Source organism: Phoenix dactylifera, unplaced genomic scaffold (genome assembly GCF_009389715.1).
Source record: "Phoenix dactylifera cultivar Barhee BC4 unplaced genomic scaffold, palm_55x_up_171113_PBpolish2nd_filt_p 000728F, whole genome shotgun sequence".
Classification (NCBI taxonomy): domain Eukaryota; kingdom Viridiplantae; phylum Streptophyta; class Magnoliopsida; order Arecales; family Arecaceae; genus Phoenix; species Phoenix dactylifera.
Window position 1 is genome coordinate 133,138 of NW_024068105.1, and position 12,496 is coordinate 145,633.

The 12,496-nt window shown below is 44.0% G+C and overlaps 1 protein-coding gene and 1 non-coding gene across 2 annotated transcripts; one reads left to right on the forward strand and one right to left on the reverse strand.

Annotated features, from left to right (window-relative positions):
- Positions 1 to 420: 420 nt before the first annotated feature.
- Positions 421 to 526, forward strand: LOC120107024. The gene has a single exon (XR_005508998.1). It is a non-coding gene; the product is annotated as a small nucleolar RNA R71 (small nucleolar RNA).
- A 6,748-nt stretch (positions 527 to 7,274) lies between these two features.
- On the reverse strand, positions 7,275 to 11,979 carry LOC103696770 (glutamate receptor 2.9-like). The gene is made up of 5 exons (XM_039120173.1): positions 11,603 to 11,979; positions 9,326 to 10,632; positions 8,928 to 9,240; positions 8,421 to 8,827; positions 7,275 to 8,081 (listed from the first exon to the last, which is right to left on the reverse strand). The coding sequence occupies exons 1-5, from the start codon at positions 11,880 to 11,882 to the stop codon at positions 7,491 to 7,493; spliced, it is 2,898 nt and encodes a 965-aa protein (XP_038976101.1). The 5' UTR covers positions 11,883 to 11,979; the 3' UTR covers positions 7,275 to 7,490.
- Positions 11,980 to 12,496: the final 517 nt, after the last annotated feature.

Genomic DNA, 12,496 nt, shown 5'->3' on the forward strand with positions numbered 1-12,496 from the left:
GGCTGTGTCTGAGCAGCATTGATGTGTTCTTGCACGAGTTCGAGAAATTGGGGCGCTGAAGGGCACTCATGAATAGGGTGGGATGGGCTAGAACAAATAGTACACACTTGTGCTTGGGAAGAGTTCATGTAATGCCCACCTATCATCAGTTGGTCAATCTTATGGGACAATGCATCTACCTTGCTGGACAGGTCCATAGAATGACTTATTTCACAAATGGTTCCTTTTATTTGAGAACTCGGGGGTGCTTGACGAAAACATGAAGCATGGTGGAGGGAGTTTTCATTAAGATTTTCAAATAATTGCCATGCTTCATGCTCATTTTGAAGCATGAATGTCCCCCCGCATGCAGCATCGATCATTTGACGGTTTCGTTCAGTCAATCCGTCATAGAAACATTGCACTAGCTGCCACTTAGGTATTTGATGATGAGGACATTTACGGATTAGGTCCCGAAATCTCTCCCAAGTTTTATGAAATTCTTCTCCCTCAGTTTGGGAGAAGCTTGTGATGGCACGTCTAAACTGGTTCGTTCTTCCTATGGGAAAGTATTTTTTTAGGAATTCTTGTTGCATTTGATCCCAAGAACGAATCGAGTTGGCTTCTAAAGAATTCAGCCATTGTTTGGCTCTATCTTTAAGGGAGAAGGGGAATAATCTAAGTTTTAGAGCATCATCAGTAAAGTTCTGAATCTTGACAGTGGTGCAAATCTCAAGGAATTCATCTAGGTGTTTATATGGTTCTTCGTTGGTGAGCCCATAAAAAGATGGGAGCATTTGGATCACACTAGATTTTATTTCATATTGTACAGCTGCTACTTCAGGTAATCGAATGCAAGATGGGGAAGTGTAAATGGTGGGAGTAAAGTACTCTCTCAGGAGTTTGGGTTGTTCTTCAGCCATCTTAAGAGGTGGGGATGATCCTAATGTTTTGATCTTAGTTCGAATATTCCTAAGGGTTCATTCTATTTCAGGGTCAAAAGGTAATAGGTTTCGTACTCTAGAACGACTACCTTGCATACACTAGTACTCGATCAATCAAGCATGCAATAAAAGAGAAAAGCATATCAATCCTAGTCTTTGTCCTAAAATCACTAGATAGCTCCTAACTGGTTAGAAGAGGGCACCTAAGCCTCCAATCCGGTCTAATGAACCGAGTTGACCAGGTAAGCTCTCAGGTAAGTGGAGGGGTCACGATGCGTTCGCAAAGGTCCCACTTAAAACCCACTTGCCTCGAACAGATGAACTGTCTCCCTTATAGGGACAAAGCTTGCCTAGACATCAACTAAGCCACAGAGCGAAATTGGTGCAACTTTCGGTGATCTTCGTCCTATTGAGCTCAAATGTCCCTAGGGGCCAATGTCTAATTGATTTTAATTAAAGTGACACTATGTGAGATTGAGTTCACCTAAATTGGGCAAGAGTCCGGTGATGAAATCCGGCTCATATCTTGTTGGGATGATTGTCCTTACTAAGTGCAAATTAATTGGTGTATGTGTATCAGGCATGCATTCACACTTTTGCTGAAATTAAAATCAAACAATTACCACAAAATTTCAAGCTAATACTTAATTTAAATAAGAAAGGTTTAGAGGTTACCAAAGGGAATTTTCCCAGCAATTTAATTTTTTTTTAGGCAAACCTCTACAGCATTCCTTTTCCAGCAGTTCTCTTTTTGATCATCCCAGACTTTTTCTTTGATTCCTGATCAAATAAGATCAAAAGAAAATTTAAAAAAAATTAGTAGAATAGAAAAAAAGAGATAAGAAAAGTAACAATAATAGAAAATAACTTTTTTTATTTATTTATATTTTTTTTGAAAGTTTTTTTAATTAATTAATTTTTTTAATAATAAGAAAAATAACTATGCTAGCAATCCCCGGCAACGGCGCCAAAAATTGATCGGTTCTTTCAATTTCAAAAGTAACCCACGCAATAGCACGTATCCTGTAGGATAGTGATTACGGGTGTCGGTCCACAGGGATTGAAGAATAAGTTATTTTTTTAAAAAAATAAATCAAGAAGAAGAATTTGCTAACTTGATTTAACTAAATTAATCTATGAGAACGAATTGAAATTTATCAAAGTAGATAGATCTAAGGTTTGGAATCCACCGCGTAGCATTGCATTAGAGACTGTGTTCTTAATTTTTATCTTTTGGAGAGGCATGCAAATTGGCTATAAGCCTTTTAAAATAAAAGCATAAAGAGTGTTAGGAAGATCCATCTTCGGTGTAGCATGAAGTGTCTACCTAAGTAAGCTAATCTAGGATGCAGCACACTTCATCTTCCTAGGCATGAATCATCTTAGACTACTTTAGCAAACATGATTAGTAACTAGCATGCTCAAAGTTTAAATATCATAAAGGAATATTTCATTGAAAATAAGAATTTAAACAAGCTCCAAAATAATAATAAAAATAAGAACTACAATGCCCTGATACATTGCTAGGGCTTCATCCAGCCCTAGACTAGACGTTTAGCCGCACATGGCTTCCGGACGACCTCCCATCTTCAAATGAAAGCCTTCACCTCCCATTATTCCCAAAATATCACAAAATATTCTCTTCCCCCCCCCCCCTCCTTTCTTTTTTTTTATTTCTTTCTCTTCCGAACATAGGCTCCTCCTCTGTTCTTCAAACCGTGGCCTCCCCCACTGTTCGCAGAGTAATCTCCTTTTTTATAGCCCCCCCCTTCTTCTCACGGTTTCATTCAAAATTTAAATTCAATTCTCCGCAGAGCTGATTTGCTCCAGCTGGATGACTGGATCTGGGGGATTTGAAGTTAATTCATATGGGGAAAAGCTAGATCTTGGCTTTGCGGAGGGGAGGAATCTGGAAGCTGAAGTGTTGATCGCGGAGAAGAGTTGGAAGCGAAGGTTGGATCCTTGCGGGCAGTGGGCGTGATCCGATGCTTCTTCAACGCGGAATATGATCTGGATTTGGTGGAAGGTGAATAACGATCGATCACGCTGAGATGTACAGAGGATGCAGACGAGAAGAAGGCTGCGGACGTGCTGGGATGCGATCTGATCTTGAAACAGGGGGTTTTTTTTTGGCCGTGATCCGGAGGGAATGGCGTTGGATTTGCGAATCAGTTGGGAGGAAACCTTTGGGCGCGGAAGGAGTGGAGGATTGGGTTGGATGATCTGCCGATTTTTGGGAAGAGAAATCCCCTGCTTCGGGCGCTGGATTGGAGGGGAAGAACGTTCTTTTTCTTGCTCTGTTTTGCTGGGAAAGTAGGCGGCCGTGAGGAGGCGGGGACGCGGGCTGATGCGGAAGACTTGCTGGGCAGATCGCGGGATGCTGGGGAGGACTGGAAGATTGATGATTTGCCAATTTTGGGAGGATTGCATCGCGTGGAGGGACGCGGAGAAGGCTCGGATGCTCGGAATGGCTGCTGTGCGGAGGCGCTGGCGCAGGCGGATGAAGAGGCGGAGGAACGGGAGGCTGGCTGCACCGCGTGGAGGATCTCTTAGGCGACGCCATCTCGTGGCTGGAACGGGAGAATTGACGGGAATCTCGGCCGTAATGCATTGCGGGGGAGGGGGGAAGAAGATGAACAGTGGAGTTTTCATTTTATATATATATATTTGTAACACTGTTCATATGAACAGTGTTTTCACGGGATACTGTTTATATGAACAGTGAATCGTGAATTTTTAGTTATTATTATTATTATAAATTTTATATGAAGGCAGGTAACGAATTGGTTGGAAATTGGCTTTGGGTTTGCGGTGGGTCATGATTGTTGAGTTGCTTGAACTTGTTCTCGAGTCCAATGTCTTCCAAATTTAATTATTGCTAAACTGCTTCAGATCGAAGTCGACCAGTCAAGACTAGAAACAATACCATGACTTAATAAAAAGGGTTAATCAAATATTTTCCTTAGCAAATTATAACTTTTGATCGAGCCAAGACCAAAACCTATTTAATTATAACCTTAACTTCATCAGGTTACCAAACAGAATCAACACAATCTCCTCCTTATATATTTTTTCTGTAGTTTTCATAAAAAATCGTAACCAAAAACATATTTCAAATTTATTTCAATGATTATTCAATTTTTTGGTAAAATATGTATTTATTAGTTTAAGAACATTGATAAGTGCTATGGAAAGATAACTAATTTATGAATTATTAAGCACTTATCACACTGGCGGGGCCGGCTCAGTCATTATCGGCTACTGGCAAGGCCGGCTCAGTTGCATTCGACCCGTAGCATCAAGAGTCCTTAGGTACCCCTTGCAAGATGTGCATATCGCTAGATGCAATTCATCATCATTCTTTACACTTGTAACACAATTATACTAATGACAATCATGATAATGTAATCCAATTCATCTTGCATGCATAATAAAATCTGCCTAAGCATAATGTATGCACAATCATAAATTGTGTGACTGACCCGTGCCACTCATATACAAAATTCATAATTCATATCTTAGGATATAATATAATCCAATTATTTCGTAGGCATAATGGAATCTGCATAAGCATAAAGCATACATAATCATAACTTGTAAAACATGCCACATACATTCGCAGTTCATAACTCATAACTTAGGGTACATGATCTACAATACAATTATGACGGGTTAATTTCATGCGTGATCCATAGAATATTAGGGCAGGTTACTTACATTTTATAATACACCCATTCATGAAATATATACACGAATAACACTTTAAAATCTTAATAAACATAGTACTCACATGATCCAAAATAAGATTAAAATAGATTACTTACAGTGATTCGCTTTCCAAATTTCTCGAGTTCAGGTGACAAATCCTTAATCACCTAAAACAATATCATAGGGATTACATTATTCCCCATTTATTTATTATAAAATTTCTTAGTTCATCATACTATGAACTTACTTGCTTGGATCCCATCCAAGGATCTAGCCCAAGTCCAATTTACCCAATTTAGAGCCTTTGGGGCTCAGTTTAAAACCAGATTAGGTCCACATAGGTTAATTGGATTTTTTAATTAAAGGATTGGGCCTGGTTCATGATTGGGTCCAACCTTTTCGAGCCAATTGGGTCCTCTAATTTGGTCAATGTGCTTAGTCCCAAGTTTAATTAGGTTTTATTTTGGTTCAGGGTCAATGTGGCTCATTTGGGCTTGAGTCAGGGCTAGCCCGAGGTCAATTTAGCCTCACATTAGTTGAATTGGGCTTAAATTGGGCCTCATTCATAATCAATTAGGTCTGCTGAGATCAACTCAGCTTAATTGGGTTGGGACCCATTTCAATTTAACTTAATTTGGTTCGGATTTAACTCAATTTATAGTTTAGGCTCGTCCAGACTTAGCCCAATCTGATTGAGCTCGGGTTCAGGTTCAATTGGCTAATCCAATTTCTTATTATTGGGCTTAACGGGTTTTAGACCCAAACCCCGATCCATCCCGTTAGGCTGGACCCGTTAAGGGTCTCTTTTTTTTTTCTCTTCCTTTTCTTTTCTTCTTCTTTTCTTTTTCCTTCTTTTCTTTTTCTTTCCTTTTTCTTTTGTTCTTCTCGAAGTTTCCTCTCCTCCTCCTCTCTCTCCTTCCTTCTCTCCCGATCCCTCTTTTCCTTTTCCCTTTCTTCTCCCGTGAAGGGAGGAAAGCGAGCTCGGGAGAGGTCGGGCCATGGCCGGCGGCGCCTGCGGCCAGGCTCGCAGCATCCTTGGTTGAAGCTTTTTCTCCCTTCATCTCTTTCATCCCGATCTCCTCCCTTCTTTCTTCTTCTCTTCTTCCTCTCACCTTCCCCCTCTTCTCTTCACTCTTCCTCTACCTCTCTTCACCGACGAAGGGAGGACGGCGAGCGGAAAGGGGCCGGGCGACGACCGGCGGCGTCCGCAGCTAGGCCCGTGATGCCCTCGGCCGTGCCTGCGGCCGATGCCCGCGGTCGAGCCCTGCGGCGTTCCCGGTCGAGCCCGCGACGCTCTCGGTCGCATCTACAGTCAACGCTCGTGCTGGCGATGCTCGCGGCCGAAGCCGGCGACCATCACACATGACAACGAACGATGAGTCCCTTCTTCCTCCCTTGCTCTTTCTTCTTTTCTTTCTGTTTCCCTTTTTCTCCTCACTGAGGTCCTCTGCCCTACTGAAGGTAAGGAGGGAAACGGAACTCCGGCCTGACTGCCATCCCCGCCAGAGAGTCGGTAATGGCTGCAGCCGAGATCCGTGGAGTCCCTCCTCTATTTTATTTTTAAAACAGGGAAGATGAAGGCAGGGATGGGGAAGTGGATGGATGTTACCTCACTGACCAAAGCAGCAGGTGCCGATGATGAAGCAGGGTGAGGAGAGGCTCTGGCGACCATCGGAGGTCAGCTACTACGGCGGGGATGTCGGTGTAGATGTCCGGCCGACGGGGTGCCAAGATCTGGCAGCGTTCGGATTTCGGAGGGAGCGTACCGGGAGGAAGGAAGGTGTAGGGGGTTCTAAGCGACGTGTCGAGGGGTTTTTAAGCGATTGTCACTGCATTAACACATGGCAGCAACACCTCCCTTCTAGTGACAGCTGCCCCTCCCCCTAAGGACGAGGTGGCGGCCTCCAAATGGCTGGCTACATTGGGCTGGCCCACTAGCCCAATTGGATACGGGCCGGTAAATGGACCGGTCCTCACACTTAGTACCATCCTTTCAGTATGAATATCATGGATGATTACTTGGAGATCTTGAACTTGGCTTATGACATCCTTGGAGTCGATTATCTTGTAGTCTAGGAATTTGCCCACAATGAACTTTTTTGTTCCAGCATCTTCTATTTTGTACTTCTTGTCCAAGGATTCCCATAGTTCCTTTGCCCACTTGAGAGGACTATACACATTATATAATGTGTTGTAAAATCTATTGAGAATGTAGTTCTTACATAGAAAGTCAGAATGCTTCCATGCTTCTACGGCAGTCATAGTTTGAGCATTCTCTTCACCCTCGGTACGAATAGGAGCCTCTTCATGAAGAACCTTCATAAGATTCAATGTAGTGAGACAGAACAACATTTTTTGTTGCCATCTCTTGAAATCGTTCCCATTGAACTTTTCGGGCTTCTCTCTATGGCTCATATATTAGGCAATAGGAATGGCGGTAGGCACCACATTGCTACAACTTGAAGCCATCTCAAATTACTAAATAAATCAACAATCTCTAATTGGAATGAGTAATATCAAAATTTAGTTTGTCAAGTAAATACAAACCAACAACGAACAAATTTTGCTAACAGAATTATAAAGTGTATATATAAAACTATTTGGAAAAAAATAAATAAACACAAAATCACAATATATACAATATAAAAAATAGAAAACTGTCTTAAGATTGCTAGTTTGTGTATTATGAATTTGTAAAATAAAGTGGCATTTGTTTTTCGGCTGCATCGATTTCATGTGGGATGTGGCATTGCTGATAGTTGGACAGCCTATTCACAATTAAGTGGCATTTGATTTCATGTGACCTAGCTAACCGAACTACATGGAACAATCTAATTGAATGAGGCAACCAATCTAGATTCAGACAGCTCTCTCTACCCTGATTTCAGACAGCTCTTCAAATGCCTCGGCCTGTGGCGATCTAATCCGTGGACTGCCCGGCTCCATAGAGGACATTCCTTCATCTGGTGAGGCAAAGTTTATGTCGGAATGGTTGGAGATGCTCATGGGACTCTGTGAACCATCAAAACAAGGCAAGATTACAGCGCCCTGAGCATCCCCGTTTTGGTGGAGTTCCCCATTGTTTGGAATGACTTCATCTTTCTTCTTGAAAGTAGGGGAAGTGAGATCCTTGCTGTCGAAGTACTTGGCCAACGCTACTATTTTTCTCCAGAGGGAACTCTCAGATGTAGTGGTTCCTTTCCAGTTCTTGTAGAGGAACATGGCAAAGAAGACCAACAATGCAAGCAGCGAGACGGCTCCAGTGATGAGAAACAGGCCTACAAAGCTCTGGAAGTCGAGACTCGCGGGGCTGACGCTACCGCTCTGGCTTGGGGAAGCTGACTGATCCCCAAACCACTTCTTTTCGATCCCTGTCATTATATCCCCTTCCGTCACACTCAAGACGGCCCTTGAGACATCAGGCACCAGAGGAGAATGTTTCGGAAAAACCTGCGAAACATAAAATTCAGATTTTTCATCTCAAATTCCAATGTTGGAATCATGAAACATGTTTTTTCCTCTCAGGGTTGTAACATGTTTGTCATACTTTAGCTCAGAGAGCTACAGCTAATATCAGACCCTTTGCTCACATTTCTGTGAAGTATTTTGCGGAACAAGAATTATGAACGGTTTTAGAGGAGAAAGTATGGCAAATGATACAAGAAGGTGCGATGCATGGTAAGCCCTGCTCTGTGAGGAGCATGTCTCATCATGAAGATATGTGATGGTTATGTGATTATCTGATAGCAATGCGAATCCATGGAAAATGGTAGGAGAAATGGAACTTACGAAGCCAAACCCCTCAGCCTTGTAGGTTGGTCCAACCATAGTGTAGTCTGCGCCATGTTTTGATAGGAAAAGCTTCAGGCAGGGAATCTCATCAAAGATAGCTGCAACCCCTCCATGAGCACTCCCATTTCTCAAAGCCTGAGCATACTGGTCAACTGTACTGTAGTTCCTGAGCTTGTTCTCGCCGAAGTTCATTCCCTTCAGCATCTCCGACACGAACGATCCGTCTTGGTACCCAATATATTCTCCATTCTTTAGCAGCTCGTTCACGTCAGTTACCGTTGGCTGGAGCTGTTGCACGGTCAGCATCGAAGTCAGGCTCGCCGTGTAGCTCGATGTCAATATGAGCACCACAAACACCCAAATGATCACCGCGAACCTCGATAGATTGCTCTCCAGCTTCTCCTCTGGAAAATTTGTCCAAATCCAATGGAAGTTAGCCGAAGATCGATGTACGTACTAATAAGCTCCTACGATAGATAGAAGCATGAGAATCGATCACCGAACTGTGGGCGAAGACGAGGGTGGAGAAGGCGAAGTAGAAGATGAGTCCAAGCTGCTGGGTCGGCGTTCCCCGGAACTGCTTGTTGATCCGGTGCTCGATCACCCACACAACAAACCCGGTGAAGAAGAAGAAGGACAGGCTTCCGAGCCAGAGATCGGTGGTCAATGGCTTCAAGAAGATCCAAATGTTCTTGCTCTTGTCCTCCTTCACCGGCACGATCATCGACACCCCGGACTCGGTGTACGGCAGAGTGAAATCCACGTACAATGACCGGTTGAATAGGATCGTCACGTCCCCCACCACGGCATCAAATTTCTGCATCCCATTTATAGGATCAATGAAGAAACCCGAATATCAAATTAACGGTGTTACTTGAGATTTAAAGTGTTCTTCTGCTGACCTTATCGTAGACCTGGTACACGAAATTGTCGTAAGACTCGACGTTGTCGTAGGGTACGTACTCATAGGGAAGAGCATACGGCAGCGCTTGCATGACGGCCTCGAAGACGTCGATGCAGTATCCGGTGACGGTCACTTCGTTGGTGGACGGATTCCGAGACACGTTCACGAACTCGTTGAACCCCTGCTTCACGGGCACGCCAATTTGGAGCTTCTTTCCGTTCGTCGGAATCTGCCACCCTTTGGGCACCGTCGTCGAGTCCCCCGGCCAGATGACGGGCTTTAACCCCGTCCGATCCTTCGAACTTACCGGTGACCGGGATATCCCGGACACCGGATTCCAGAATCCGATCTCCCTCCCCGCTTTCCCGTTCACATTCACAATTTCGAAGGCGGACAACTGCAATTGCCCGTCGCTTAGCCGGAATTCGCCGGCTAGGCCGTGGAATCGGGTCTTGGAGATAGCCTCTAAAAGTTTCGGCCCGGTCTGGGACTCGCCGAGCTTGCCCAGGTCGGAATAATTCCCAATTTGCGATGGCCTCTGCTGGAATACGAGACTCGGGGCGCCCACTTTCTCCACCGCCATCGCCAGCGCCCAAGCGGCGTCGTAGGCCCACAACTGGAACACGGTCGGGTCCGTCGGTTCGACGGTGGGATTCTCTCGACGGAATCTCGCCTTAAATCTGGCCGTGAAATTGATGATCTCCTTCGATCTGGGAACGTACGGCCGCACCCCGATCACGCCCTGCATCGAATCGATGACCGTCGGGTCGAGCAGATCCAGGAGATCGGTGATCCCGTCGGTGGTGATCCAGGCGTAGTCGTCGGTCATCATGCCGAGTTGCTCGGCCCGTTGGAAGAGTCGGGAGCCGAGGACCCGCGTCATGTGGACCACGAAGACGCGGGTCTGCATGGTCATGAGCTTGTAGAGCTCTTCGTCGAGCTGGTCGTCGGAGGCGGAGGGGGAGATGACGCTGCGGTAGGGGACGCGGGCCTCGACGTCTTGGAGGGCGTCGGTGAGGGAGGGGATGATGCCGGCGCCGTAGTCGGAGTCCTTGTAGATGGGGACCAACTCCCGCCATCCGAAGTGTTGTACGATGGCGGCGATGGCGCCCGCCTGGGAGGAGTCGTTGAAGGTGGCGCGCACGAAATAAGGGGTCCGGGCGGAGGAGAGGGATGGGCTGGTGGCGGAGAAGGAGAGGATGGGGATCTGCGTCTTGCTGCCGAGGTTGGCGACGAATTCTGCCTGCGATGAGGTCTGGGGGCCGATGATCGCTTGGACTTGGACGTTCTTCAGCAGGTCCACCGCTGCAGCGATGAAAAGGACAATGAGTTAATTTTCTCTTTTCCTATCTTCTTGTTCGTTTCTTTTCTTGGGTTAGACCAAGTTGCAGCGTTTGTGGCGTGTGGGCTAGGTTTGATCTCAGACTAAGACTGGACCATGAATACTACTTATTAGTCTCACCAGTTCTGTTCTAATACTCTAGATTCCGGGACGACGTTTTTGTTTCTAGAGCTCCGACTTTTCATGTTGATTGCTTCGTACCTGGCAATTGCTTCTCCTTACTTTGACAAGTCAAAGCTACAAAATACCTATCCAGATCCATTTTCGTAATTGAATCCATCAAGATATTGACAGAAACTCAAGCATTCAGTTAATATCCGTATCTATATCTATATTCGTTAAAAAAAAATAGATATAAATATTGATTGATAACTTTCCAATTTATATCCAAATATTTCATTCTATTTATAATCTTATTTAATTTTATATATCACTCATATAATTTTTTAAAAAAAAAATTATAACCACATTAACACGTTGTTAACTTGATTTATTATCTACTTAATAATATTTTTGATTTTATGATCATAAACTTAATCATCGGACTTATATCTATATTTATATTTATACTTCTAAAATTCAATTTGTATTTATATTTGTTTAAAACAAATATGAATATGAATTCTTGCTTCGACTAGTATTTGTATCCATATTTATATTTGCCAAACAATATACTGGTATGCAATCCGTATTCAATTTGGTGCCCAACCCAGATGCATGCCCATGTCAGTAGGCATTTAAATAAGTCCAACCAGTTGGACTGGCCTGAAAGTATTGACTTCGCTCCATGCCAACCTTTCTTTTGTCATATTTTAGAGGCTCAATATTTTGGGAAGAACGTGAGGAAGATATGTGGAACATCCTAGCCAATGGAAGAAATCGTAGCGGCAGAATTTAGAAATTATCTTCTCAAAATATATAAAGAGAGGATACCTGCAGAGGCCGCCCCAACGTCATCTTGGTTTGAGTCTCTGGTATGCAGAATTATCCTGGTTCTGTAGTTACGATGGGCAGCATAGAAATCATCGATCGCCATGGAGATGCTGGTCCGGGACCTCTTCCCCTCTATACTCCCAAGATCAAGAATTACACCAACATCAACCGATATCGTCAGATTCTGAGCCAAAACCACCCCGGCTCGGTCGCTCACAAAGATAGAGAAGATAACCAAAAAGGAAGATGCAGCGAGAAGAACGTGGGTTGGCCTCTCCATCTAGACCTGAAGCCTCTGCAATCTAACTCATGAATAATCCTTCCTCTTTGTAGCAGGTTTAAAGGACCAGAGACTAGGAGAAGAAAGAAACGAAGGCATAGCTTGAGATGGAATCACACGGGCCTTGGAATCTTATAGCCTTGGAATCACACGGGCCTCGGTTTGTCTCTCTCTGGAAATTATGTAAGACTAGGCCAGAAACTAATGTTTTAATAAAGGGATTTCCCACCCTCCCAAGGACTCTACTATTACAAAAAATTCTTGTTGACTAGTTTTATAAGAACCGGTCCAATAACTTCAGCAAGTTGTTGAAGGGGATTTTCTAGCTCCTTCGTCGCCCGGCATTCCGAAATTTTTCTCCGAACATCTATAGAAGATATTTTCTCTTCTTTGTATTCATTACTTTCTCGTGATTTGGTAGAATGTACTCACGTTAGAGCTATATAAATTACCATTTTTATCAAAAAAAAATAGATTTGAAGCAACACTACACCCAGCTTTATTTGTTTATTTGTAAATAATTGGCTTTCACTCCAGAGGGCCCACGTGGATGGTTGTTGCCTCCGCTTCTTGTTATGTGGAGTACTTCACCGTCGGTTAAGTGGAAGCTCTAT